Genomic DNA, 27,088 nt, shown 5'->3' with positions numbered 1-27,088 from the left:
TCTTATATTTCTAAAATAAATTTTAAAAATTTATCATTTACACCATTAAATAGATATCACAAAAGTTAGATAATCTTTTATCATTTATTTTGAGTCGGAAAAGAATACGGTCAAAGACAATGAAAGAGAAACACTTCAATGGTTGTCTTCTTTTAGTGTAGATTATTTCTCTGTTTGTATTCAAACGCTTTTCGAATGGTTGAAAGTGTTTTTTATAAAGCTTCTATATAGAAGTTCATCCTCTTAACTTTGTAGACTATATTATAAATTTTATAAAAAATAGTTTAATTGTTTTTACTATTAAATAACTATTAAAAATAAATAATCGTTCATGTTTTATCGACCAAGAGAACCCAACCAACGTGTTAGGCTGCTTTCAGCATACATGTTGGCCTCAGAAACATTTACATAGTGTTAGTTGTTTTTGAATTTTGAATTAGTTGTGATGCCTCTGCAGGTCACGGTGATTTGGACGAAAATGTGAACACTGTGTTCAACGGAACATTTTACATGCTTTAAAAAGGTGCGGTTTTTGCCATAAAAGAGTTCATATACAGGATTGTTTTAGAGAACTATTTTTAAATCATTTAAATTTTATAATATAATTTATTCACATGTTTCTTAATAGGTATCATAAGATCTTTCATTTATTAGATAACAAAAGAACATGTCCCTATAAATAAGGCGACTTCAGTGTTAGTTCATTCTCCATTTATGCAACCACAGGCGATGTCATGAACATGTTCTGATAGTACATTATCGTTAAGGCTACATTCTTCAAGCCAAAATATTTTGTTGGTTTTTACGCACATGTTTCTTAACTGCTAAATAGTATAATACACACACGTGTGTATACATGTATGTATACGTATGTAGGTATGTATGTATGTATGTGCATGCGTACATACGTATGTATAAATATTTGGTATATGTCCTCTAGGAGTTTATCGTTGAATGAATATCGAGTCTTACAAGAACCATAAGTGTGTACTAAATTGTTGTATCATTTATATATGATTTAACAGTGTGAGCTGGCTTGAGTTACCTCGTTATTTTGTTAAGTGTGAGTTGGCTACTTTGAATTCTATTTTCAGCTTCAGAGTCACTAGTTTTTAGAAGTCTATGATATTACGAGCATATTTTACCAAACACTTTAATATTAAGGAATTATTACGACGAGACCGTATGTTATTTCTTACTCTATATAGTTTTTTTTATGTCTGATTCACGTTAGTTTTTTATATGTTTTTTAAATTTATACAAATATGTAAGTATATAGGTCGCGCTTAAAGTAATTTAAGTAATAAAAAATTACAAGAAAATAATAATAATAATAATGTGTTTTTAATAGAACGAATGGTTAAATCATAAAAATAGTATATAGGTTATTTTACAAGTAAGCAATAGCCGATTCATCCCCGTCCTTGCTTGGGATAAATGAACTAATTAGAACTAGTAAGGTGCCCGCGTATATTACGCGGCTATCATCATTATAAATTATAGCTATATGGGGTTTCTTATCTTGATAATAATTACTTTTTAATTATTAATTTAAATATAAATTTTCCAAATTATATTTTTATATGAAACCTTATTTACCTGTATTCAAACTATACTTGTACATAAACTCTTTTCTATATAATATTTAATAAAATACTTCAAATTTTAGATACTTTTAAATTGTATTTATAAATTGACTTTTTCTCTTAATTTTTTTGAATTTTTAACCAAAACTTTAGATCTTTCTAAATTATACTTACAGACGGACCCTTACCTCAATATCAATTATTTTAAAATTTCTAATTGAGATTTGAATTTTTCTAAACTGCATTTATACGTGGACTCTTTTTTTTCTTTATTTTTAATTCCTAAATTGTATTTATAATCGTGTTCCTTTTAACCGGAATTTTAGATGTTTCTAAATTTATTTATAGATTGACTCTTCCATCAATGTCAATTATTTAAAATTTTTAATCCGAGATTTATTTACACATGAACTCTTTTTTATTATTTTTTCTTTATTTTTAGTTCTGAAGTTGTATTTCTAATCTAATTCTTTTTAACCAAAATTAGATGTTTTCAAATTGTATTTATAGATGGACACATCTCTCAATATCAATTATTTTAAAATTTTTAATCTAAGATTAGATTTTTTTTCTAACCTTTACTACGCATGGACTCTTTTTTTTATTTTAGGTAATTCTAAATTGTATTTATATATTGACCTTTTCTCTTAATTTTTCTCCAATTTTTAACCGAAATTTTAGATCTTTTCAAATTGTATTTGTAGATGGACTCTTCCCCCAATACCAATTATTTTAAAAATTTTAATCGATATTTGAATTTTTTCTAAACTATATTTACACATGGACTATTTTTATTTTTAATTCCTAAATTATATTTCTAATATGGTTCTTTTTAACAGAATTTTAGATGTTTCTAAATTATATTTGCAGTGTGAATTGTGATGATAACTCTTTCTGCCCTTCTTTTCGATTCGCCAGGGCCAAGCCAAGGCAGGCACGCAGACAAGCAGGAACTAATCGTCGGCCCGGATGGCCGTTGTTTCCTTTTTTTTTTTCTCTCCGCAGATGGCGTCGCTTTCTCTTTTCCGTCTCTGGTAGTTGTCCGACTCAAAAATAATATTTTTTCATATTTTTCTTCGATTAGTCTCAGAATTTCTAGCGCGTGAGAGACAACGTGAAGGCTCCTTTTTCTATTACTTTATATATATATATATATATATATAATAGATAGATGTACAATATTTTGGTGATTTTCTTTCCGAAAGTCATTTCCTTCATGTGTTTAACTTATAAATTTGTATTCAAAATAACTTTTAAATCCATTTTAACTACCTCTTCAACCTTGTGGTCTGTGAGGCGGGAACCTTAAGATTCAGTTTGTCCGGAAGAAATATCCATAATGAAAATATTTGCAAAACAAAGATTTAAAGAAATGTCTGCAATGAAAATATTTACAAAACAAAGGTTTAGTTTGAGGCAAGCAAACACAGGAAAAATACAAATAGAGGTTTAGTTGAAGTCAAAACAAACAGAAAAATAAAAAGCTCAACTACAGAACAACAGAATACGCCGTCCGTGGGGATCGAACCCACGACCACGTGGTTAAAAGCCACGCGCTCTACCACTGAGCTAGGACGGCCTTCGTACCTTTGATAATCTTAGAACATATTAATACGATTTATATTTCCCAAGTTTGAGATATGTTATGGTCTAGAATTGCAAAAAATTGGTATACAATGTAGCTATATTTTGGTTGGAAAAGTACAAAATTTATTTATTGCAAGTTCAGTTGTTAATACTATCTCCGTCTCCTACTAAGTGTATTTATAAAATTTAAATTTGTTCTTGAAATATGCTTTTATAGAGTACTATTTATTCCATCGATTATTCATACTTAAATTTATCTCCTATCTACCTACCACTTCATATTATTTCCATATTTAACCAGAGGCATTTAAGTCATCCTTCTTCTAAGCTAACCTATCTCCCATTTACTTAAAAATGTAAATATAATGTGATGGACAAATTACCTGTTGGACATGGTGGAGAAGATATTAGATTAAACAAATGTAACATAAGTGGGAACGGTGTAAGTAACCCTTTATTAATGTTCTTCACCATGTGGCTTCCCTTTCACATTTTTTTTCAACATGGAGCTCGTATTAATTACTTCTGTCACAGCATGTAAACTACTGAACAGAAAGCTCTGTTACTGAGATGATGACGGCACTACGAACAGTGCGACCAGCTGTGCTCAGAGCTGCATCTCTCTCTTTTTTTTCCTTCACAAATTACATTATAATCTCTGTCTCGAGGCAACTCGGTACATACATTCATGTGTGTATAATTTCTGTTCTTCTAAGGTAGTAACTGCTAATTATTAAGGTTAATTTAAGCAGGCAGGGTCCGCTCGTAGTTCCTGAGGGAAACCGGCTCCAACTTCCCGCCCAACGTATCTGGGATCTGGCTCTCGTCGATCTCCTGGTGCAGCACCTCTTGCAAGCTCTTGTCGTCGACGAACACGAACTGCATTTATGAACGCAGAGACCGGCATAGTGAGGTGAGAATTTGTAAGAAAAAAAGCCCTGCGACTGCTCTGATTTAGAACCGTTGGTACGTTTCAATCATATTACATATACGCGTTTATATGTCTAGATTAAGGGTGGTAATAGGCCCAACCATTTTGGTTAGAAAATTTAAGGGTCGGGTTCAAAACAGGTTGAAAATAAAATTGTATAGAGTTTTGAGCTAAATTTTTTTAAGAATAAAATAGGGTTACGAAAGAACTCACGGGCCTTGGTTCATTTCCACCCCTAGTCTAGATCGTATCTATATAAGCTCTATTACTTTGCATATTCAGTATCATGATTTTTTAATGAAATAAATTAAATGTACATATGCTTATATTTTTATGTTTCAACTAGTGGTAGTTTATGATCAATTTTTTGATTCATTGATTGGAAGTTCGATGGATTGGATGCATCACCTTGTCCCTTGTGACGTTATCGATGAACGGGTAGATCAACTTCCAGGCCTTCATGAACATGTAGGGTACATGGATCATCAGAGCCTTGCCAAGCCTCTCTGGGTAGTAATTCTGCAAGGAATTATCGAGAGAAAGATGTCATCATCTCATCTGCAACAATGCACTGTCAGTTCAGTTCATCTGCGGTAACTGAAGACTGATACAAGATATATATATATACATGTAACATATACCTGCATGATCTCAATGGCGGCGATGTAAGCTCTGATGTCGCAGTTGGAGTATCCCCAGCCCTTGAGATCCACGATGCAGACGAACTTCTCCTGTCCTCTTGGGATCCTGCAAATCAATTTGATTACACCATGCTATCATCAGCATCCAGTAGCTCATTCTGCATTAGTCATTCTTCAGTAATGAACTAATCGATCGATCATTCGATCGGTGAGGGTAGTTTCCATTGAGAGGCCATCCTCAGTGCATGGTTTGATTGTTCTGTTTCTAATAGAAATTGATTAAATGCGTGGAGATGAAACGAATTACTCTAAGCGGAAGTTTCAATACAGTTTCATAGTCTAGGTTACACAACCGAGTTTTACCACTATGAAACTTAACACATCTCTCTCGTCCTAAATTCTATACTACATCATCATTTTTGCCGATGTGGTATATCGTTTAATGAGATTGAAACCCCACTGAGACCGGCCTAAGTACCTGGAACAGATCTTGTCGAACAGGTAGACAACATAGCCTGCAGGAAGACGAATCAACACTTATGTTCAGCGCAAGTGCAGATGCAGGTTGATTGAAGATGAACAGAGAAAATGAACAGATTGTATGTGGCAAGCAGATGGGGAGACGAACTCTTGAACTGGGGCATGTCGCGTTTGGCGGAGAAGTGCTTGGCGGGGAAGGCGAGGAGGATGGGGCGGCCGGTCCGGTCGGCGCCGCCCATGTAGACCTTGTCGTCGTCGAGGTCGCGCCGCACCTTCTCCTCCGGCACCGAGCCGCCGGGCACCGCCTCCTTCCTCCACCGGATGGCCTTCACCAGCATCGCCGACGCCTTCTCCACGTTGTGGTCGCGCGCCCGCAGGAACCTCCTCAGCGTCAGGTTGTCCACTTCCTGCTTAATTAGGTCATTCTCAGTTCGGGGTCGTAATAGAATAACATCGTCAAAATATATTTGAGTGGATACATAAAACATATGTTTATGATGCAAGATTTCACTTCACGGTTTTATAGGCTAACATATCACATAAGTGCTAAGTCCAAGTGACTACTGAAAATTGATTAAATATGTGGAAATGAAACGAATTACTTCTAGTGAAGCTTTTAATTCAGTTCTATGGTCAAGATAACTGTGTAAATCAAGTTTATCTTTATAAAACTCAACTCATCCCTATGTTCATCAATTTTATACCATATCACTATTTTTTTCCTATATAACGTATCATTTAATAAGACTGAAACCCCGTAAAAACTCCAAAAATACGGGTCTTGCCACGTCCCAAAAAATGGTTTTTATATAAAAATAAATCAATGTGGTCATCTTGTTGGTGTTTAAGAGAAAAAGACATCGGTCATGTTTGGAATTTGCAAACTTTTTATATAAGTGTTATTAGCGATTTAAAAATAAAGGCTGAAAAATAAAATACGATAAAAAACTCAAAATTAACTCTAACTTTAAGGATTAAAATTCATATTTTGGTTATAAGCATAAGTAGAAGTGAAAAAAATGAGGGTGCAAGAACACCTTAGTTCTTCATCAAATGACTTATGGGTAGAAAATTCTGAACTAAACTATGCTAAGAAAAGCTCTAGAGAAGAACTCTGAAATTATGTTTTGGCGTCGTGGATGATAAGCCCACAAACAGACGATGATCTTGATAGTCTGGTCGTCGAAAACACGGTTAGTTGCATGGGTAGAATCGTCAAAACTTTCGTAGTAACAGGCTGATTGTTCTAATACGTTATAGAATATTAATTAGCCATGAAACGTGAAGCTCGATGCATCTATTGTAATGGTTGGCGTCATGGCGTGCGGTGTGTGCATGGGAGCATGTTCCATTGTCCATGGCTGTACTTCCATCACGTGATTGCGTTATTGTTAATCTGTTATTATCTTTGTTTCATATATAAAATATACTAACACCCACTAGATTTATATAGATGCTAGTAAATGTAAACACATAAAAGGCGATTGTTCGGGTACTTTTAGGAAAAAAAAGTTAAACGTCATATTTATAAACAAAAAATAATAAAAAAATTATATATGTGTTTTTAGTGATCTAAAAGTCAAGCTTGAAAAATAAACTACGTTGAAACAACCTCACAATCAATTATACAATTAAGGTTAAAAATTCATATTGTTTTAGCAGAAGCAAAAGAAATAGAAATATCTCTCTACGGATGAATCTAATGTACTCTTGTGGACAGGTCTCTCTGCAATACAAAATCATATGCCCCATTCTTCTTCACATGGGCTTCTTTCCCTCTGCCCCATACACCCTGTACTTCCAGCCTCCTGTGATCTGTACGGTTTGGTCAATGCCCAACTAACCATTTTATCAGGGCACAGCATAAGTATAGTTTCTATCTATATTTTCTATCTATATTTATTACTATGTCATATAAGTAATTTGTTGATATAGTATGTTATTTATTAAAGAGAGAAATACAATAATAAAGAAATTGATTTTAGATTATGACTCATTGTCTTCGCGTAAAACACGATAGAGACAAAAGGGGCCGTGTGATATCAAGATATAAAAATTTCGTTGCGAAAGATAATTTCCGGATATAATATCAGAAATTATAGCATCTTTAAGTGCCCTCACATCGCTTAGGATTAATTCATAGCATTTAATTCGTCTTGTCACGATAACTGCCAGCCAAATCCGATGTTACTCGTGAAAAAAGCGACAGCCTGACTGGTTGCCCCTGCTTCCCCGTCAGGATTTTTCTGGGTAATCAATCCATCGCTGATTCTTTCTGTTGCCGAGATGTGGAGGCTATAGCAGAAGAAAGCGTACAAGTCGATTAACTATGAGCTAGAATATAAGCTGGCTAAATGCTGAGAGATAAAGAAGAGAGAAAATAAGAGAAGAGAAGCATATTATAAACTTATAGCCAGCTCTGACATCATGTCAACCAATAAATGTTGTGAGAGTGATAAGTGACCTTTATACTAATTGTAAATAGCTAACTACTGTATAGGTGGATTAAGAGAAGACTATAAGTATTTTTATAGCCAACAAATTGACTATATTATTAGTTTTGCTCTAAGAGCAAGTACAATAGCAGGCTATAAACTAACTGTAAGTAGCCAGCTACAGCATGTGCTCTGAGACACGATGTGTATATGAAATGTGAGACCATGTATTAATGTTTCGTAAATAATATCGTATGAGTTGACTATTAAATTGTCTATAAATACATTAGAGCCAGTAGTCCTATTTAAACTTGCTCTAATCCTCGCCGATAACCAAGATTCGCACGCAAAAATTCTCCTTCGTTTCGCACAAATTACGCCAAATGATGACCAATCTCGGTTTCAATTCGACAGTCAAAAACTACTTCCTCTACCCATTAATTTGAAGAGATGGCAGCAGATTCATGGTGCAAATTAGAAATGACGTAAGAGTGAAGAGGGAGTGAAACGAAAGAACTGAAAAAATCAGAGTTCATGTAGATGAAGTAGGAGGATGCAACTCTGACCGGACGAGACGACGATGCATCGGAAGTAGTAGTAGAGAAAGAGAACACACCTTGGCATGGGGTTCCTGGGATTCCGCCATGGCCCTGAGCTCCGCCACCTTGAGCCACTCCGATTCCCCGGCATCTCCGCCGCCTCGGTTGCCGGCCATGGCTGGTCTCTCTCCTCTCCTCTCCTCTATCTCAGGAGATCGAAGAGGAGAAAGGGAGAGAGAAGTCTGCATCGAGGAGGAGAGCAGCTACTAGTACTAGTAGCAGTACAGGTCTGGGAGTTGGAAGTCAGGGGAAGATGGCAACAAAGTAAGCGGCGTGGGGGAGACCATCGGAACGGATTCATTTGTTCCACAAAAAAAAGTGGGGTATAATGATTTGGAGAAATTTCAACAGAATTTCAGAAGGACCAAACTGTTTTATAGGAAAGTCCTTAAAATTGATTCGGAAGAGCGTAAACACCCATCCTTTTGACTTTGGATTATGCTTATACCCTAAGGTTTGAATTTTTCAACTTAAATTTAGAATTGATTTTAAGATTTTTAACGAAGTTTATTTTTCAACTTTGTCTTAGATTGTTATGAACACATACATAGAAGTTATATTCGTAAATTATTTTTCATTTGTAAATATACCGTTTATTTTTTTCTTTTTACAACCCTAAAGATGACCACTAGAAATAGAAAGTCAGGTATTATTTCCGTTCATATTATATGATGTTTTGTCATCGTGTGTTTATCCATTGATACGAGCATTTGGTTTCTATATGTATATATATTCATTAATATCCAAATAAATTTAATAGATTTGTTATTTGCTTATCGTTTAAAAATTTTAATTTATCAATCGATATTTATGGCCATTATATTTGTTTCAAGATATGTATATGTTGTCCATATGTCAATTTGTTTGATTTTCTTTGTCGTCATTTGATTCCAATCCAACGCCTCACGGTATCGAGTGATGGATCTAATTTTTTAAATGACTGATTATAGTTTAATTTTTCAGTTTTTACATTTACATATCAATGAACACGTTTACATAAGTTTCATTCATAAATTATTTCGTTTACAAATATATTATTTAATTTTTTTAAACGCCAGCCAATCATCCCTTAATTTAAGCTTATAATCAAGACGAGAAGCCCAAAAAATAATCTGAATCGCTACCGAATTGCGATATTTTGTCAGTGCCCTTCAATTCCCTACCGCTCCCGCTGTCGTCTTGTTGGGCTGTTCCTCATCGACATGGGCACATGGCAGCAGCCGGCGGCGTTGGATTAAAATATTATTTTAATCTTTTTTTCCCTCCGAGATTGTGGGGTCAGAAAGTGTGGTGCAGGTTGAGCGAGCGCGCGTGACGTGTCGGAATCTGATTGACCCACGTAGCACGTCGGTCTGACTCTCTCTCTCTGCTCCGGTCTGTTTCTGCTGCTGTTGCTGTCCTTTTGGTTTTGTTATGTTTTCTTACCAATTGTATGCAAAGTCCTCCCATGCATGTTTACCGTTGAAGAATCATCATTTGAAACCAAAGCATAAAGTTTACTTCTCCGTCCCAAAACAATTCAATTTTTTAGTTTTTAAATATAATTTTTGACTTCCGTCTTATTAAAAAAATCACGATTAATATTTTTATTTTTATTAGATGATAAAACATGAATGTGACTATTTTTTGAAAAATTTTAAAATAAGACAGATGGTCAAACACTCGACACAAAAATAAAAAATTGATTTTTTTTTGACGGAAGGAGTAGTTAATTAGTAACCATGCGAGGAAAGAGAAATATGGGTATGATTGGCTACATTTTTGTGGTTAGAAAGCGCGAGATGGAGACATAGAGTTGACTAAGGGACGGGTGATCGTGACTTATTTATAAACAAAAAATAATTTATAAATAAAACTTATATATGTTCTTATTAATTTAAAATTAAAATCTAAAAAGTAAATTACAATAAAAAATATAAAATTAATTTTAAAATTATAGTTAGAAATTTATATTTTAGCTACCAAAAGAAATAAATATGATAGGGGAGTAGGAATAACATGTGGGGCCATGTGGGCCCTACAATATTTATTTCTTTTGAGTAGCTGACCGTGGACCCACGTGGGCCTGTTATTTTTAAATCATTTTTTGTGCGCGCTGACATGTGGGCGCATTTTTCTGATATATAATTGTCATATAAGCGTCATGTCAATGATATCTAGTCAAACTAGCCATGTAGGCGTCAAAACCGCCTTCAAAACCGCTGAGGGATATTTTTGCGTCAATTTTGATAGTTCAGAGACCGGTTGTAACCGGTTTTACGGTCCAAGAACGAAAAATAAACTGTACGATAAGTGGAGGGATCTTAAGTGGACTTATTCCTTATATATATATATATATATATACCCAGTATCAGCTTTCTAGGCTGCGACATTGGGCCGGCTGACTAAGAATGCTAACCCCTAGCCGGCCTCATTGGTGGGCCGGTAATGGGCTTCAACAAACCAGGCTAGTTAAGGCCTTAAATTATAACCGAGCTTTCAGTTTATCTTAAGAAAAGCAATCACTGAGAAGGAAATGGTGAAGAATTAGCCCATCAGATTGATTTATAATCTATACGTTGTCTTAGTGTTTTCAACGTTCTAGACAATTTATTATTCTCATTCTTATTATTTGTTTTTAACATTTTTTATTTTTAAAGACAGATTCTCCTATATAATAAGTTTTATGAGGAATTATTTTGTTTCCGAAGAATTAATTTAGCTAGAGTTTTGGAACTTTTTTCAGTTGAAATCCTATAAGTTCCATGTATTCCAAAAGATGACATGAGAAGTAAATATTGGCTAAGAAGTTGCTATATTTCAGAACAAATTACATGCTACTCTGCGTCTCTGCCTCGAAATATATATTCAGCAAAAGGGGGGGGGGGGGGGGGGGGGGGGGGGGGGCTGATCGGTTAATAATGTGTTTTGCATGGGGTCGGTGGTTTGGTTTGGGCTAGGGGGGAACGAATGATTTGAGCTCCATCCACGCCGGCTTTCCGTACGCCGGCGACTCCGCGTTGGTGGCTCCACGGCCAGCTCGATCCATCCAATCAACACACGCTATTAATTTACTCGTGCTTTATAAAATGACAGGAATTGTTTTATAGGCCTATTGAGAATATGTCTGTTGGTTGATTTATCGGTCAGCCAATATTTAGAAAAGAATATAACCACCGTAATCTACCTCTAACTCTAAAATTCGTAACTCTTATGGGCTGTAACTGCGACCGGTGGTTACGGGTCAAAATTGGATTAGGAAAAGCCCCCGAGGCCCACCAATGCGATATAAAAGAAGAGGAGTCCACTGGGACGCTTGTGTCGCTTATTCTCGCAACTAAAAATTCGAAATCAATCTCTCCCGATCAGAGATGCGCTGGAAGGGTTTCGTGCGGCGATTACAGGGCAATGTCATTGGAGACCCGAAGGTCGAAGGTTCAGAATAAATCACCGGCGATCTAATCTCGCCGGAGACGAAGGAAAGAAGACATAATTGAAGGAAAGGAAAAAAGGGAATCAGATGGCTTCATCTATAGGTTTATTTAGTTTTTTGTATTTGAATTAATCGGTGATCATGTATTAATTAGGGTTTAGATTTGTAATCTATTGTTTATGATTGAATTGAATTATCTAACAATGTCCAATAGACGTATTCGGGTAGAAAAATTGTTAGCTTATCTTATTGGAGCAATGAGTAGAAATATATATATATATATATATATATATATATATATATATATATATATATTCTAATTTTCTTTGAACGGTGATGTCCTATAGGTAGCAGAGCGGTTGATTTCTTGTTAAGAGAGTGGTAAGTATAAGAGACTAAGAGAAGAGAGGTACAATTTTAATGTAGCGGGTATATTTCGATCGCCAAAGAGACAGGTGGCAGCATGGGGAATGAGTGTATGTCAAGCATTCGAAGACTAATTCTCTATTTTTCCCCATTCTACTAACATGTGATGAGCTATGGATATATCCAACCTGAGAGTAACTCGAGTTACGGTACCTTGTGATACCAAATCGTTTCTGATCATTGGATCCAACAATACACATCCTATTTAGCTAGATCTAATGGTAAAAATAATTTGGTACCGATACCTCGAGTTATAAAAAAAAATAAAAGTAAAACTCACGTAATATAGCTCATCGTCTTCTTTTGTTCTCTAGGTGGCTGCCCCAGGTCAATGGGTGTATACAAATCAGTATTAGTGACTAGTGAGAATTTTCTTTCTTCTTGAATGTCAACGGGTTTATGTATGCATGTATTCTGCAATCTGCACCGACAATCACGTATTTCCACCACAGCATAATGGAACACATTTGACGACAAAAAACCAATCAAATTATCCTGGGTTCAGCAAGGGGTTGGAAATTTTTTTTATTAGCATACAAAACAGATCGACGGACTAACACATGATTACTTAGGTATTAATAAAAACTAGTAATATTCCCATGCAATACAACACGTATATACATAGATGCTCGTATTAAAAAGCAACGAGTACATGATTTTTTTTGATGATTTTTTTTTATGATATGGATGAATAAGAGAACTAATGACTCCGATGGTAGGGAAGACATAAAAGATAGAATAACAGTCTGCGAAGTTTGTCCGCGAAAAACCAACGAAATGAACGAACACAGTGACGGTGACAGTGACGGTGAGAGTCTTTTACGCCTATGCCATTAAAAAGTTGATGCTTATTTGTGTGTTACAAAAAATTTGATAGACACATGTCTACCATAAACCTAACTTTTATTTATATACATGTCATTCCATCCACCTTCTGTTAAAAACTAACCTCTTACATGTGAAACCCACCTAGAAAAATTACTCTCCATGCCCATGCCTAGCTTCTCCCTCCCAGTACTCCCTCCCGTGCTCCTCCCGTGCGCCCACGAAACCCTAGCCGCCGCTGCCGCCGCCGCCGCCGAACCGACCAGATCCGGCGGTCCGCACCTCGCCGGACCGTCGCCGCCCCCAGGCCACCGCCGAACCGTCGTCCTCCCTCCCGTGCGCCACCTGGCGGAGCCGGCGCGGTCGTGCGGTCAGGCCGGTGCAGCCTCGTCTCGCGTGCGCCAGCCAGGGGGGGCGCGGCCTCCTCTCGCCCGTGCGCCAGCCAGGGAGGCGCAACCTCCTCGCCCTGCGCCAGCCAGTCGTCGCCCGTGTGCCAGCCAGCGGGGCGCGGCCCTCCTCGCTCGTGCGCCCTCCTCCCCCCGTCCCAGGCCTTCTCCTCCCGTGTGGTTAGTGTGCCAGCCCTCCTCCTCCTCCTCACTGCTTCACTTCTCAGCATCTGCTTAAGTACTTCTGGACTAAATGCCAAGATTAAAATGGAACAGAAACAAATGAAAATGCAAGATTATATGGAAATATATGGGACGATGCAATCAGGCAGTGAACTCAAGCCATCCGCATGCTTGGTTGAATTGGGAGATACATCTGTTGATGTAGCACCGAAGGCTTCCTGCAACAAAGAAAATATTCATACCTTTAAAGACAAGTTGAACGGTTGGAGAATATTCACTTTTTGTAATGAAATGGATCTTGTAGCTCAATTTAAGTTTTGTTAAGTTTCTTGCTTACATCATGCAGGTTTGGATATAAACGCTTTACCAGCTGATGATGCTGGAGATGATGCCAAGGATGAAGCACTGTCCTATGAATCTGTAGTACGTAGAGAAGTAGCTCAGTGTCCAAACCATAGCCATGAGGCCTATAGTTCTGATATTACATGTAATGGAGTTTAGAGGTGTCTAAAGAAAGCTAGAGGTTGTCCTCCGCAGACAGGTCCAGAGGTACCAGAGCACCAGAAAAGTGGTGGTGTGAAGACAGCTCCAGAGGTATCAGAGCACCAAAAAAGTGGTGGTGCTTTGTGGGACATTTTCTGAAGAGAGGACACCGAGAAATTGCAAGATTTTCTTAGGAAGCATGCCTCAGAATTTCAGAACATCCATTGCAATCCAGTGAAACAGGTCTCTCTGCCTCTCTATGCCGTTGCAACATATAGCATTTTAGTTTCCCTGTTTTTTGTTGACCAACAGCTATGTTGAGCAATTCTGTTAACTCTGCAGGTTATTCATCCAATTCATAATCAAACTTTCTATTTAACTGCGGAGCAACATAAAATAAAGCTGAAGGAAGAATATGGTTAATGAACATCTTCAATTCTCTACCGCACATTGTTTCATGACCATGCTTGTTTCTATATGCGTATGTTGGATTTGCTGCTTTAGGTGTTGAGCCTTGGACTTTTGAGCAGAAGCTTGGCGAAGCAGTTTTGATTCCAGCCGGATGTCCTCACCAAGTCAGGAATTTGAAGGTGTGATGGAATTACTGTAAATGGAGATATACTATTTTCCATTCCTCTTGAAGTTTGCATCAGTTATGTGGTGGCTGAAAATTGAATAAATTATGTTGAGGAACTCTAGCTTCTAGTACTAAAGCAAGAAGAAACTCTAGTCCAGCTTCTAATACCAGAAGCAAGAAGAAACTCCAGCTTGAATAAATTATGTTGAGAAACTACTACTTTCGTTGTAATTTAAGACATGTATGGACTTTTTATGTGTGGACTTAGTGTGGTGAACTACTACTATGTTGGTGATCTTGTTATGTGTGGACTTAGTGTGCCGATGAACTACTTTAAATGTTGTTCATATGAACTTGTTGTCATGGATGCAATGGTCATGCCCTTCTTTTTTGTTGGTATGCAATTGTCATGCACCTGCTTGAATGTTGATGATATGGCCCAAGTAATGTAGTACTAATGTCATGTATTTTAACTATTGTATTCCCATATTTTTCAAATTTTTTCTCCTATTTTTCTAATTTATTCTGATAATTTCCTGATTATTTTTTTGTATTATCCTAATTTTTTGCATATTTTTTGGATTTATTTACGAATTTTCCTTTATTTCTTACAATTTTTCGAAATGATGAGCCGATTTTCCTGATTTTCCATGAATTTCTAGACATCTTATATTTTAATTACGAATTTTCTAACTTATTTCCTGATTTTTCGTGAATTTCTAGATATTTTATAATTTAATTATGAATTTTCTAACTTCTTTCCTGATTTAGAATTAATTATGTAATTTTCTACATTTTTTACTGATTTTCCATATTTATTGACTGTTAATCTGGGCATTTCTCTGTTTTTTTGAATTACTTAGATTTTTTGTGATTTTTTGGGATTTATTTATGAATTTTCCTTTATTTTTTACAATTTTTTGAATTTATGAGCTAATTTTCCTGAATTTTATGATATTCTAGGCATTTTATAATTTAATTACGAATTTTCTTAGTTATTTCTTGATTTAAAATTAATTCTGTCGTTTTCTAAATTTTTTACTGATTTTTCATATTTACTTACCGTTTTAAAATTATGTTTGTCATTTATTTACTAACAAAGATAAAACAGTTTTTTTATTGTCTCTATTTGACACCGTTAAAGATTTATCCTTTCCAAATGACATATAAAAGTTAGATCAACGGTGGCAGATGTCTATAAATTTTTAGTGCCACGTCCATAACCACCATGGCACTTACGTAAAGGACTCGCACGGTGAACAAACACGTCAACGCATACGGAATACGTTTGCATGAAATACGTACGTCCCAACCAGACGCGGTGCTTGCGAGGGCGCCGGCACCGCTTCGAGGCGGCGGCGGCGCTCGCCGAGCTACCATCCAACGGTACGCCCGCTTGCGCTCCAAAACTTCGACCAAGGGCAAGGGTTTAGTAACGCTAAGAAACCCACCGATAATCCGCCGCTTTCGTGCTGTTTTAATTTCTTTCCGCTCAACAACAATTAAAGCCATCCAATTTCAGATCTTCTATTTTTCTCAGAAAAAAGAAAATCTCTAATTGAGACGCTCACATGGGGATTGGGGTTGGGGGGTCTACCATTTTGAAGAACTCTCTGGGGATGTGCAGTTTCTACACTTTCTTGGGTCCCTTTTTTGCTTCATCCATAATTGTGCACAAGAGGAACATAGCTAATGAACGAACAACTCTACTTCTAAGCCATCCCCTGCTGCTCGCTTCGTTTCAGATTATAAGTCAAAACTATTTCAAGGATGAAAAAGCTAAACAATAAATATATTTGCAAACAAAAAATAATTTGTGAATAAAACTTTTATATATGTATTTTTGGTGATTAAAAAGCAAAAGCTGAAAAATTAACTTCGGTGAAAACCCCCAAAATCAACGCCTAATTTAAGGTTAAAAATATAAATTTTGGCTTATAAACAGAACCAAAAAGATGGAGGTGTATCTCTAAAACGGAAGGAGTACTTGTAGACTCGTAGTACTAATGCCAGCAGTATTAACAACTAATCTCTTCCCCTGCCATCGGCAATCACCACCAATAAACTATAGGTAGGGTATTGTGAAATTGTCCTTCCAAGATTTCAATAATGTATAAACAAATGGAAGGTATTAACTGCAATGGGGGCCTTGCTGCCAATGATTATGACCCCTCTCTCATGGGTGTCTCATGAGCCATTCATATGAATCACCATGTGCAAAGGAGGCAACAATCCAAATCACCACGATATTCTGGAGGAAGCAGCTGACTGGCATGCAGAACAAGTAAACCAAAAGAAAAGGACCGGACAAACATGAAAAGATTTTAAAATGGCAGAGCATATATGGAGGGTAGTAATTCTTGGATAAAGAAACCAGGAGAGGGGGGAGTAAAAAGAAAGAAAGAAAGAATCGAAGAGTTTGACATGTCAAGGTAAGACAAGTGAGAGGTCCAGTCCATGTTTGGTGAAAGGAAAGAAACTTGACATCTGAAGAGGAGGTAAACCTCTCACCAAACCCTTTTTTTTCTATGAAATGGAACACATTTGCAAATAGACTATTAGGAGCTCCACAGAACTACAGCTCATCATTGGTGTTAAGGAGAAAAAGGAAGGAAAGCAGGAGGAAAAGGGGGGATGCATAGAAAAAGGGGGAAAAAGAATCAGCTGCAGACAGCTCTCCTACCCTCTCTGAGCAAATATTAATCTCTTTCCTTTATTTCTTCCTTCCTTTCAAGTAAGAGCCATGGCCCCCTAATTGTTCTTGAAGCCTGTTTATATGTGGAGTTGGAGGAAGAAGCAAGGAAGCTTAGGAAAGCCTCTCCTCACCTTCTCAACTCACCAACTGCTTCTTGGTAGGAGAATTGCCAGAAAAGTTTCCCCCTTTAACTTGCTCCTGGCAATTGCCTGCTAGCTCATAAGGCCGGACAGGGAGAGAGGGTTGTGGAGGAGGGGAGGCACAGGTGCTGGGAAGAGGCTTGTGGGGGATCAAGAAGATGAGGAGGTGGATCTTGGCCATTGCCATTCTTGCAGCTGCATGCTTCCTCTCCCTTGGAGCTGAGGCCCAGGTGGCGCAGCAGCAGGGCCACCAGACAGAGAGGATCTCAGGTGGGGGGCCTTTGTTTCCCTTGTGTTATTTTCTTCTTGGTTTTGATCTTGATGGATACATTCTTGTCAGTTAGTAGAACTCGAGCTGCTTGTTTATGCATCTAAGAAACCGCTAAAGCAATCATTTTTTGGCGTCATTTAGCCTCGCAGTTCCATTTGTTTGTGGTTAGACCTCTCAATCCTAAATACTTAGGATCTATTTCAGATCAGACGCAAATGGAGGTTGTTTATGTTGGTGTATTACTCTAAATAATTTGGTCTGAGTGACGGTTGTATGCTTGGATTCAGTTAAATACCTTGTTTTATTGAGAATCTGCTGTTAGTGATACACCAGTTGAAGGTAGGCATGCTTTCTTATTGGGTTTTGTGGTCCTCTGGAATGTTTGCTGCCGAAGAACTTGAATTTTGTATGATGTTTATGTCCTGCATTTTTCACCTCTGAACCTGCGATTTTTTTTCCCTCCTGTTGTCCTTTTTTGTTGCTCACCATGCTGTGATATGCAGTATCATTTTCCTATAGCCACTGATGGCATCAATGTGACAATAACATATCCAAACCATGATTCATGTAATTTAGCGTAGACACACTTTACTTTAGACCTGTAGGTTGCTTTGCTGTCAGGCCTTGATCAATATTCCCATGTAAATATGTGAACCCTAGCTATGCTTCTCAAATTTAGAATATTCCTTTCCCTAATCCTATGCAAACTCAATAGATACTCTACTCCATAGGTTTTGCTTAATCTTGTGGCTTAAAAAAATGCAGGAAGTGCTGGTGATGTGTTGGAAGATGACCCTGTTGGGAGGCTTAAGGTTTATGTGTATGATCTCCCAAGCAAATACAACAAGAAGCTGCTGAAGAAGGATCCTAGGTGCCTGAACCACATGTTTGCTGCAGAGATTTTCATGCACCGGTTCCTTCTTTCAAGCGCTGTCCGGACTTTTAATCCTGAGGAAGCTGATTGGTTCTACACACCGGTGTACACAACATGCGACCTGACTCCTTCTGGTCTTCCACTGCCCTTCAAATCACCACGGATGATGCGCAGCGCAATTGAGCTGATTGCAACGCAATGGCCTTACTGGAATAGATCAGAGGGAGCTGATCATTTCTTTGTTACACCACATGACTTTGGGGCTTGCTTCCACTATCAGGTACAGGCACAAGTACAAAACCTTGCTATTGCACTGCATCATTTATTCCTCCTTTAGTGACCAAATACTGGATGTTGAGCATTAGTTTAGTACTGAACAGTTCAGTTCGCAACATCTGGGACACATCTAACTGCAGCAGAGAACATGGGAGGTAATGGGGCTTGGGGCATCAAAGATGCTAGTTTCACTGTTTTATTATGAATGGACAGCTCTGACTTAATTGGAACACTTCAGTTTGCACATGTTATTTGTCCCTTTGTAGGATAAGATTTTTCAGATAATTATTTCCTCTCAACTTTTTTTAACAGATTCATGACTAACCATCTACCCTTATTGACACCTTCTATCATACTATGTTGTCCCCACAGTCTCTATGGTTATTTAAGCATATTTATCTTTCTGTTACAATTGCTTCTGTTATTGTTTCAGGAAGAAAAAGCAATCGGACGTGGAATCCTCCCTTTGCTTCAGCGTGCCACCCTGGTCCAGACCTTTGGACAAAAGAACCATGTCTGCTTGAAGGACGGCTCGATCACCATTCCACCATATGCACCCCCACAGAAAATGCAAGCTCACCTTATTCCCGCAGACACCCCTCGGTCAATCTTTGTATATTTCCGTGGTCTTTTCTATGATACCAGCAATGATCCTGAGGGTGGATACTATGCAAGGTAAATTATTGACTGGTGCCGTCATGTCATTCACTTATTAGCTCATTGTGTGATGAATCTGATGTTTCTATATGTCCTACAGAGGTGCCCGTGCGTCGGTTTGGGAGAATTTCAAGAACAATCCGCTGTTTGACATCTCAACCGATCACCCACCAACGTACTATGAAGATATGCAGAGAGCTGTGTTCTGTTTGTGTCCATTGGGCTGGGCTCCATGGAGCCCCAGACTGGTGGAAGCTGTGGTTTTCGGCTGTATCCCAGTGATCATCGCAGATGACATTGTCCTGCCATTTGCTGATGCTATCCCCTGGGAGGAGATTGGTGTGTTTGTTGCTGAAGAGGATGTCCCAAAGCTGGACAGTATCCTGACATCCATACCAACAGATGTTATCCTGAGGAAGCAAAGGCTTCTCGCGAACCCGTCAATGAAGCAGGCAATGCTGTTCCCCCAGCCTGCTCAGGCAGGAGATGCATTCCATCAGATACTAAATGGTCTTGCTCGCAAGCTTCCACACGGCGAAAACGTCTTCTTGAAGCCCGGGGAGAGGGCCCTGAACTGGACTGCTGGACCAGTGGGCGACCTGAAGCCATGGTAGCATCTCTCACTGCTTAGAGATGTAAAAAAAGAAAACTTTTTTTTGAAAAGATATATATTTACAGACATGATATATACTTGCGCCTTGAGATCTCCATGGTTGCATAGTGCTGACCATAAAATCAACAAAATGTACATTTTTTTTGTACCTTCTTTCCTGATAGCTATATACCATATATCTTCATTTATTTTCTTCTCGTGAGCTGATCGTTCGCTGTCCATATATGTGGGTATCATAATCAAATTGTGAGAGTTTTTTTTCATGTTGAATGTTCGACCTCATTTCATATATGGATCACCCTTGGATCATATGATATTTGATCTAAAAACATTGGACCTCCCCTGTCAAATTGCATACCATGCTTGCAGTAAGCGCATCTACATGTTGTATGGCATTTCTTCTATTGATTCTGTTAGGTGTGAAAAACATGTAAATTTAAGTGACTTTGCAAACTCTTCATCCCTGAGAATTTGTTCAAGTACACATGACTGATATGAGTAGGACTAGTTAGGCATGTGGCTGCAGTCATAGCCTAAGTTATAACTGTTGCTGATTCCTGAAGGAATGTTGGTTCCAATGTGATGGCTTTTATGTTCCTGCACCAACCTGAAGATTTTCTGTTGAATCTTGGCGTCTGAAAATGAAATGTTGAGCCAACATCAGGAAGCCTTTTTTTCATGTTTTTGGCCCCATGTGCATGAGATCACTCCTACGCTGAAAACCCAATATCTATAACTTTCGTTAGCACTGATCGCGGCATTTCACCTGCTACACAGGCTGCTGCTGCTGCAATGTCAGAAACCTACAAAAATTCCTTAAAAAGATGACCCTTTTGGTGTCAAGCCAAGGCAGCCACTTTAGCAACCCAGAAATCCCTAAACAAATAACAACAACCGTTTGGTGGCCACTAATCCAAGCAGATTAAGCCATGCTTTTCTCTTGCTTGCATATGTCACCAGCAACCATGCAATTCTCATTACATCGAAATTAAAAATGCAGAATTTAGATCAGAGTTTGGCATTGTGTGTACATACATACATACATGCTCACTGAGGTCAAGGTACACTTTCATTGCTGCTGGAGAAGAAAACAAAGGAGAGCACCTAACTGCAACCGACGAAATGGTGGTGAGGACCCAACAAAGAGGGGGAGGAGGAGTAAGGCCCCGTTCTTCGGTGGGATAAGTAACCAGCGCACAAAACCTAGTAACATGCGTGTATAAAATGCGTGTATAAAAAACGTATTTTTAAAAATTATATTGTTTAATAGTACAGGTAACATGCGTGTATAAAATGAGAGAATTAGGTTAGATATCTTGAAGTAAAAAAACGCAGCATAAATTGCGAGAGAAGCAAACGCTAAGAAATGGCCGAGACCTTCCACCGACAGCCTCTTAAATAGATGTGTTTGTTGGAATAGGGAAGAACCAAAAGAAGATTTAAAGCAAAAGGAGGAAGCAGATTACAGTACAGAAAGATGTTCAGAGATTTTCTTGTTTGTTTTTTTTTAAAAGAGAGTGAATTCCACTTTACACCACTATTTAACTGATATTTTCACTTTTGATTGGGTAATTTAATCCGTTGCACTTTGGATCAGGCCACTTTTCTAGCTATATCTAACAATTCTTTCTAACAAAAATATGGCTTGCACATGGGTGTGGGAGTTCGTCAGTGTGCTAAACTTCATGTACTCAAGGTCTAGATTACAACAAATACAAAAGAACCTCATCTAGTAAAGAGATTATATGTCATCCAAAGTGAAATTTTAGTAATAAAAGTGATACATAGTATAACCCACTCGGAAAAATTAAAGGGGTGACTATTATTTGTAATGAAAAATAATTTATAAATATAACTTTTATATACGTATTATGAGCGATCTAAAAGTCAAGTATGAAAATAAACTTCAGCGAAGAAAAAACTCAAAATCAACTCTAAATTTAATATTAAAATTTTAAATTTTGACTTAAAAGAAAAACGAAAAGATAGGAGTTTCATGACCAGAGGGACACAGCTGGCAGTGAAGGCAATATAACTGTCAAAGACAAGAAAGGGCGATGACCGGCAAGATTAAATCAAGAACTCCCATTCAAAAAAGAAGACCAAAAATGCAGGACGCTGCGTTGTACAATCTGATCCCGCGTTTGCCGGGCTGATTGATCGTAATTTGTATGTTTGGTTTGGTTTGATATGCCTAACGGATGTTGCTTCCCTCACCAGCCGTCCTTGTGCCTGATTACTTCGGACGCCATGAGGCGTAGAGCATTCACACTGCGAAGGACGTGCTAGTACATTGTGGTGAAAACGGAATACGGACGATTAATCGGAATATACGGAAATATAACGTTTATATTAATATATGTATATATTAGTATTACTCTTTCTTTTACGGATATTTAAACTTCTAAGATCATATAAAATAGATGTATTTATATCATTATTAATTTGAGCAATCATAAAAATAATCATGTCGTGTAAAGGCTAGAATTTCATTCCAAATAGTAATATTTTTAGTTTATTTTTATTATAAATTGTAAAAAATATAATAAAATATAAATGGTAGTAAACATAGGCACAAATATAAGTATAATTAGTTGCCAACGATAGAAATGTCAAACATACCAAAATAAAATATATAGAGTCTAGATATGTTAGCTATTGTGGCGACATATTTTTCTATTTATACGGATTATGCGGACAATTACGGAAAAACAGATGATTAATCGTTAAATACGAAAATTTAACGTTTATAAACGTAAAATGACGACCATATCGATATTATCGATATGGGACGGTTTTACTACCGTCACCGATTAAATGGCCGACTAAACTGCCAAGTCGGTAGTTTTCCATGACACTAGCTAGTACACGGTTACACCAGGGTGAGGGTGTCAGCTGGTGATGGGTGCATGCCAGCATATTGGACTAATCAGTTACTCAGGCCTCATTTGAAAGCGACCAGCATTTTAGTTTTTTGGATTATCTGGCTTTTTTAATTGCTATTTTAACGTATAAACAATTATTAACTAGTAAAAGGTATGAACATTGGTTGAGAAACGTCGCACGAGAAACTTTTATATGGAAATGGTTTGGACGAAATGTACCTTGTAAAAGTTTTAAAAAATACGCCAAGAAAAACCCACGATACATAGGTCTTATTACAAACCAAAATATACTTTATATGTAAAACTTTTATAGGCATGTTCTTAGTGACTTTAAAAAGAAGTGATAAATTAGATAAAAACATACAATAAACGATTCCACCATGTTAAAAAATAGGTAAATTATTATTTTCTATAAACTAATGCAGAATCTACCCTTTTACTCCCAAACATGAGTATTTCCTTTTTTTATACAAACAAACATTGCACATAAACTACTACTGCCCACACGACACCGGAGCGTATACCTTTTTTAAGGTTAAACTAATCGGAGTACATATTTTAAAACAAATGAAGTAACCTTAAAGCACTACAAGTCTATATAATTTTACGTGCAATTATACTAGTATGAAAATCACCGCAAAATATTTAAAATCCATATGGTTTCCTTGAGTCGCTAGGGGAGTTAAATTGGTGGATACTCCTCCTCCATTGAGACGTACGAAGGTTAGTTCCTTGGCTATTTAAGATCGACTCTAATTCAACTAAATCAAATAATTTTTATTTTTAATATATCAAAATTAAAACTTATTTTACTTAGTTAGGCAGCCACTCGTTACTCGTGACCAATGACACTACTACCCGGAAAGGCTGTCACCTTGCACACATACGCACAACATCAAAATACCGCAGCGTATATGAGATACCTAGAGACGAAACAGGGCATCCCTGAAACCCCAACTCCGTATAGATTCTGTACAAAAATTTCATAAAATGAAAATTTATAAAGAGTTATGACACGATGATATATCTGAGCCCTAGACGTGATTTCTAGCTGGTTCCATTATACCGATACCTGCGTATACGTAGGATGCGGCCGTATACCGTACAAAGACGCGGTGAGGGGAACCCGTCACCAACGGACCAACCTCCCCTCCCCGCCGACAGCTCATCACTGACAGCGAGAGCCTCCACCGCCACCGCCATCGCCATCACCATTTCCCTCTCCATCTCCTCCTCGCGAGCTCTCCTCCCCTCCCCTCCCCTTCTTCTTCACGGCTCCTCGGTCGCCCCGGCCGCCGCATCGACTTCCTCCGGGAAGCACCCGCCTCTCTCTCCGTTGTTTTTTTTTTTCTTTTTTGTCGTGGGCTTTCGACGAGCGAGCTTGGTCAGAGAGAGGAGGTAAGGTGGGAGTCGGGGCGGGCGGGGCCATGGCGCTCGCCTTGCGGCGGCCGCGGCTGCTCCCGGCGGCCGTGGCGCTCGCGTTGCTTCTAGCTGCGACTTGGGAGGTTGCGAGTGGGCAGGACACCGAGAGGATCGAAGGTACGCAGTTCAAAGGCTGTGTTGCTATTGTTGTTGTTGTTTCTGGTTCGATTCGATGTGTGATTTTGGCAATGTTTGTGTTCGCGGGGTTTGATCCGAGGAAATCCGTGCTCGTCTCTGCATCCTGGTCGCTGGGATCTGACCAATCTATTGGGGAATACGAGCGAGCCAAGCCCGGATCTGCTGCTGGTGGTGCTGGATGGAATCGATCGTTAGCCCTAGCTCTATCTGTTCTAGTTCCAGTTCCCGAGAGAATCTGCCACTAGCTGCTAAGCAAGATTAGATTACTTACTAGCGCTAGATGAATGTGCAAGTGTTGTACCCCAAGATCTTTGGTTTAGCCTCCACGCGATCCCTCCTGCATTCCGTGTTGCCGTCTCGATTCACCTGCCATTGAATAATCTATCGGCCTCTGTGATGGTTGTTGCTCGAACTCTATGCAATGAGGTGAGCAGTAATCCTGTGAATCATTGTGTTGGTTGGTGCATTAGTTGATAAGCAAGTGGGGCGGAATTACTGAACTAGTATACCGGTCAGTGTACCCGGTCAATCTAATGGTTAGGAGTTTCTCGAATTGAATTGCCATGTGTTTTCGCATTGTAGTGTTCCTTTTCTGTATCATGTTTATGCAGCAACACACTAAAATAAACTCTGGTTGGTAAGCTACTCTTAGCCGTTCCATAACTAATTGACGCAGTTTGACTTGTGCTATGCTTAAAGAAAAAGGGAAAGCTGTTAGGCCTGTCAAATTATGGTTGCTATCACACTACATAATTCTTACCTTTTTTCATTGTATATTGGACCAAATCTTAGGGAGTGCGGGTGATGTGCTGGAAGATGACCCTGTCGGGAGGCTTAAGGTGTATGTCTACGAGTTGCCCACCAAATACAACAAGAAGATGGTGGCAAAAGATTCCAGATGCCTCAGCCACATGTTTGCTGCAGAGATTTTCATGCATCGCTTCCTGTTGTCAAGTGCGATCCGGACTTTGAACCCGGAGGAAGCTGATTGGTTCTATACTCCAGTATATACGACATGTGATCTTACTCCTTGGGGTCATCCCTTGCCATTCAAGTCTCCACGGATTATGAGAAGTGCAATTCAGTTTATTTCGTCGCATTGGCCCTATTGGAACAGGACAGAGGGGGCAGATCATTTCTTTGTTGTGCCACATGATTTTGGAGCATGCTTCCATTATCAGGTGCGTCAAGGAACCATTGACCTTGAACTAGTGTATATCAAATGATGTACCAATTGTTGCCATTTTACATGTTCAACTGTGGATTCTTATTTGCATTTGGCTTTCCCGTGATTCAGGAAGAGAAGGCCATCGAGCGAGGAATCCTGCCATTGCTTCGCCGTGCAACGCTGGTCCAGACTTTTGGGCAAAAGGATCATGTATGCCTCAAGGAAGGATCCATCACTATCCCACCATATGCTCCTCCTCAGAAGATGAAAACTCACCTTGTTCCCCCAGAGACACCTCGATCCATCTTTGTCTATTTCCGTGGTTTATTCTATGATACTGCAAATGATCCTGAGGGTGGTTATTATGCAAGGTGAGTGCCTAGAGCATGTACCTCGTAGGCATTGTTAATGAATTATTGTGACCTGAAAGTCTTGACAAACCTGCTTTATGCAATGCAGAGGTGCCCGTGCATCTGTGTGGGAGAACTTCAAGAACAATCCCCTTTTTGACATCTCAACTGACCACCCACCAACCTACTACGAGGACATGCAGCGTTCCATCTTCTGCTTGTGCCCTCTTGGCTGGGCTCCATGGAGCCCCCGGTTGGTTGAAGCCGTTGTGTTTGGCTGCATTCCGGTGATCATTGCAGACGACATCGTCCTACCTTTTGCCGATGCGATCCCATGGGACGAGATCGGTGTATTTGTGGCAGAGGACGACGTCCCAAAGCTGGACACCATCCTGACATCGATACCAATGGAGGTGATCCTGCGGAAGCAGAGGTTGCTAGCAAACCCGTCGATGAAGCAGGCCATGCTGTTCCCACAGCCTGCTCAGCCGGGTGACGCCTTCCACCAAATACTGAATGGGCTGGGGCGAAAGCTTCCGCACGACAAGAGCGTCTACCTGAGTCCAGGGCAGAAGTTGCTGAACTGGACCCAGGGCCCGGTGGGTGACCTGAAGCCATGGTAGGTCAGATGCACTCACCCACCATACATAGTTGCTGCTGTCCTCGCCTGTTTGTGCGCACAGCACATTCAGGGCCAGATCAGACGAGAGACCGATGATGAGCAAAACAAAACCAAGCCAAGCCATTAAATGTAAAGCCTCATGTGTCTTCCTTCCTAGTAGTTCCTACTGCCTTGCCTTGCTTCTTTTTGTGGCGATGTGCCTGCCTGCCCCTTGTTTTTTTTTTGGTTCCTGTAGTATTAGACCACTTCTACTATAGGTGATGAAGGTGTTGTACCATATAATTATAATCACACGTTGCTGATTTATAACGGGCAAACATAAGTAAGGTTATAATCAACATCCAGAGCCCTAATCCAGGAGGGTTGATCTGCCATCTCGCAGCACTGTTTGCTGGGGTATGCAGAGGGTTTTACCAACATTGTCCT

At 38.7% G+C, this 27,088-nt stretch overlaps 3 protein-coding genes, 1 long non-coding RNA gene and 1 other non-coding gene across 6 annotated transcripts; 3 read left to right on the top strand and 2 right to left on the bottom strand.

Moving 5' to 3' along the window:
• Window positions 1-3,093: 3,093 nt before the first annotated feature.
• On the bottom strand, window positions 3,094-3,165 carry TRNAK-UUU. The gene has a single exon. It is a non-coding gene; the product is annotated as a tRNA-Lys (tRNA).
• A 431-nt stretch (window positions 3,166-3,596) lies between these two features.
• On the bottom strand, window positions 3,597-8,508 carry LOC102713143 (phosphatidylinositol transfer protein 3-like). Its single transcript, XM_006645204.3, has 6 exons — window positions 8,277-8,508; window positions 5,374-5,632; window positions 5,224-5,260; window positions 4,746-4,851; window positions 4,513-4,623; window positions 3,597-4,052 (listed from the first exon to the last, which is right to left on the bottom strand). The coding sequence occupies exons 1-6, from the start codon at window positions 8,445-8,447 to the stop codon at window positions 3,918-3,920; spliced, it is 819 nt and encodes a 272-aa protein (XP_006645267.2). The 5' UTR covers window positions 8,448-8,508; the 3' UTR covers window positions 3,597-3,917.
• Window positions 8,509-13,405: 4,897 nt separating this feature from the next.
• On the top strand, window positions 13,406-14,837 carry LOC102712949. The gene is made up of 4 exons (XR_423080.3): window positions 13,406-13,488; window positions 13,585-13,753; window positions 13,838-14,217; window positions 14,317-14,837. It is a non-coding gene; the product is annotated as an uncharacterized LOC102712949 (long non-coding RNA).
• A 2,435-nt stretch (window positions 14,838-17,272) lies between these two features.
• LOC102712677 (probable glucuronosyltransferase Os01g0926700) lies at window positions 17,273-20,406 on the top strand. The gene is made up of 4 exons (XM_006645203.3): window positions 17,273-17,656; window positions 18,423-18,811; window positions 19,241-19,482; window positions 19,565-20,406. Exons 1-4 carry the CDS (start codon window positions 17,545-17,547, stop codon window positions 20,076-20,078), a joined length of 1,257 nt encoding a protein of 418 aa, XP_006645266.1. The 5' UTR covers window positions 17,273-17,544; the 3' UTR covers window positions 20,079-20,406.
• Window positions 20,407-24,149: 3,743 nt separating this feature from the next.
• LOC102716561 (probable glucuronosyltransferase Os01g0926600) lies at window positions 24,150-26,989 on the top strand. Of its 2 annotated transcripts, none has more exons than XM_006646573.3 (4): window positions 24,150-24,501; window positions 25,315-25,703; window positions 25,820-26,061; window positions 26,150-26,989. In XM_006646573.3, exons 1-4 carry the CDS (start codon window positions 24,390-24,392, stop codon window positions 26,661-26,663), a joined length of 1,257 nt encoding a protein of 418 aa, XP_006646636.3. In that variant the 5' UTR covers window positions 24,150-24,389; the 3' UTR covers window positions 26,664-26,989. The 2 variants fall into 2 exon arrangements, with proteins under 2 accessions (XP_006646636.3, XP_015688270.1); XM_015832784.2 differs by lacking the exon at window positions 24,150-24,501 and adding an exon at window positions 24,550-24,948.
• Window positions 26,990-27,088: the final 99 nt, after the last annotated feature.

Source organism: Oryza brachyantha, chromosome 1, assembly GCF_000231095.2.
Source record: "Oryza brachyantha chromosome 1, ObraRS2, whole genome shotgun sequence".
NCBI classification, from domain to species: Eukaryota; Viridiplantae; Streptophyta; class Magnoliopsida; order Poales; family Poaceae; genus Oryza; species Oryza brachyantha.
The sequence above is the reverse complement of the archived record's forward strand: the minus strand, read 5'-3'. Positions and strand labels throughout refer to the sequence as shown.

What these genes read in the sequence shown, in the direction of transcription:
- LOC102712677 (XM_006645203.3), top strand. Translation starts at nt 17,545, where the DNA reads ATGAGGAGGTGGATCTTGGCCATTGCCATTCTTGCAGCTGCATGCTTC. An exon ending in CCAGACAGAGAGGATCTCAG is followed by an intron (nt 17,657 to 18,422) that starts GTGGGGGGCCTT and finishes AAAAAAATGCAG; the next exon opens with GAAGTGCTGGTGATGTGTTG. An exon ending in GGGCTTGCTTCCACTATCAG is followed by an intron (nt 18,812 to 19,240) that starts GTACAGGCACAA and finishes TTATTGTTTCAG; the next exon opens with GAAGAAAAAGCAATCGGACG.
- LOC102713143 (XM_006645204.3), bottom strand. Translation starts at nt 8,447, where the DNA reads ATGCAGACTTCTCTCTCCCTTTCTCCTCTTCGATCTCCTGAGATAGAG. An exon ending in CGACATGCCCCAGTTCAAGA is followed by an intron (nt 5,261 to 5,373) that starts GTTCGTCTCCCC and finishes GTCTTCCTGCAG; the next exon opens with GCTATGTTGTCTACCTGTTC. An exon ending in CCGCCATTGAGATCATGCAG is followed by an intron (nt 4,624 to 4,745) that starts GTATATGTTACA and finishes AATTCCTTGCAG; the next exon opens with AATTACTACCCAGAGAGGCT.
- LOC102716561 (XM_006646573.3), top strand. Translation starts at nt 24,390, where the DNA reads ATGGCGCTCGCCTTGCGGCGGCCGCGGCTGCTCCCGGCGGCCGTGGCG. An exon ending in GAGCATGCTTCCATTATCAG is followed by an intron (nt 25,704 to 25,819) that starts GTGCGTCAAGGA and finishes CCCGTGATTCAG; the next exon opens with GAAGAGAAGGCCATCGAGCG. An exon ending in GAGGGTGGTTATTATGCAAG is followed by an intron (nt 26,062 to 26,149) that starts GTGAGTGCCTAG and finishes TATGCAATGCAG; the next exon opens with AGGTGCCCGTGCATCTGTGT.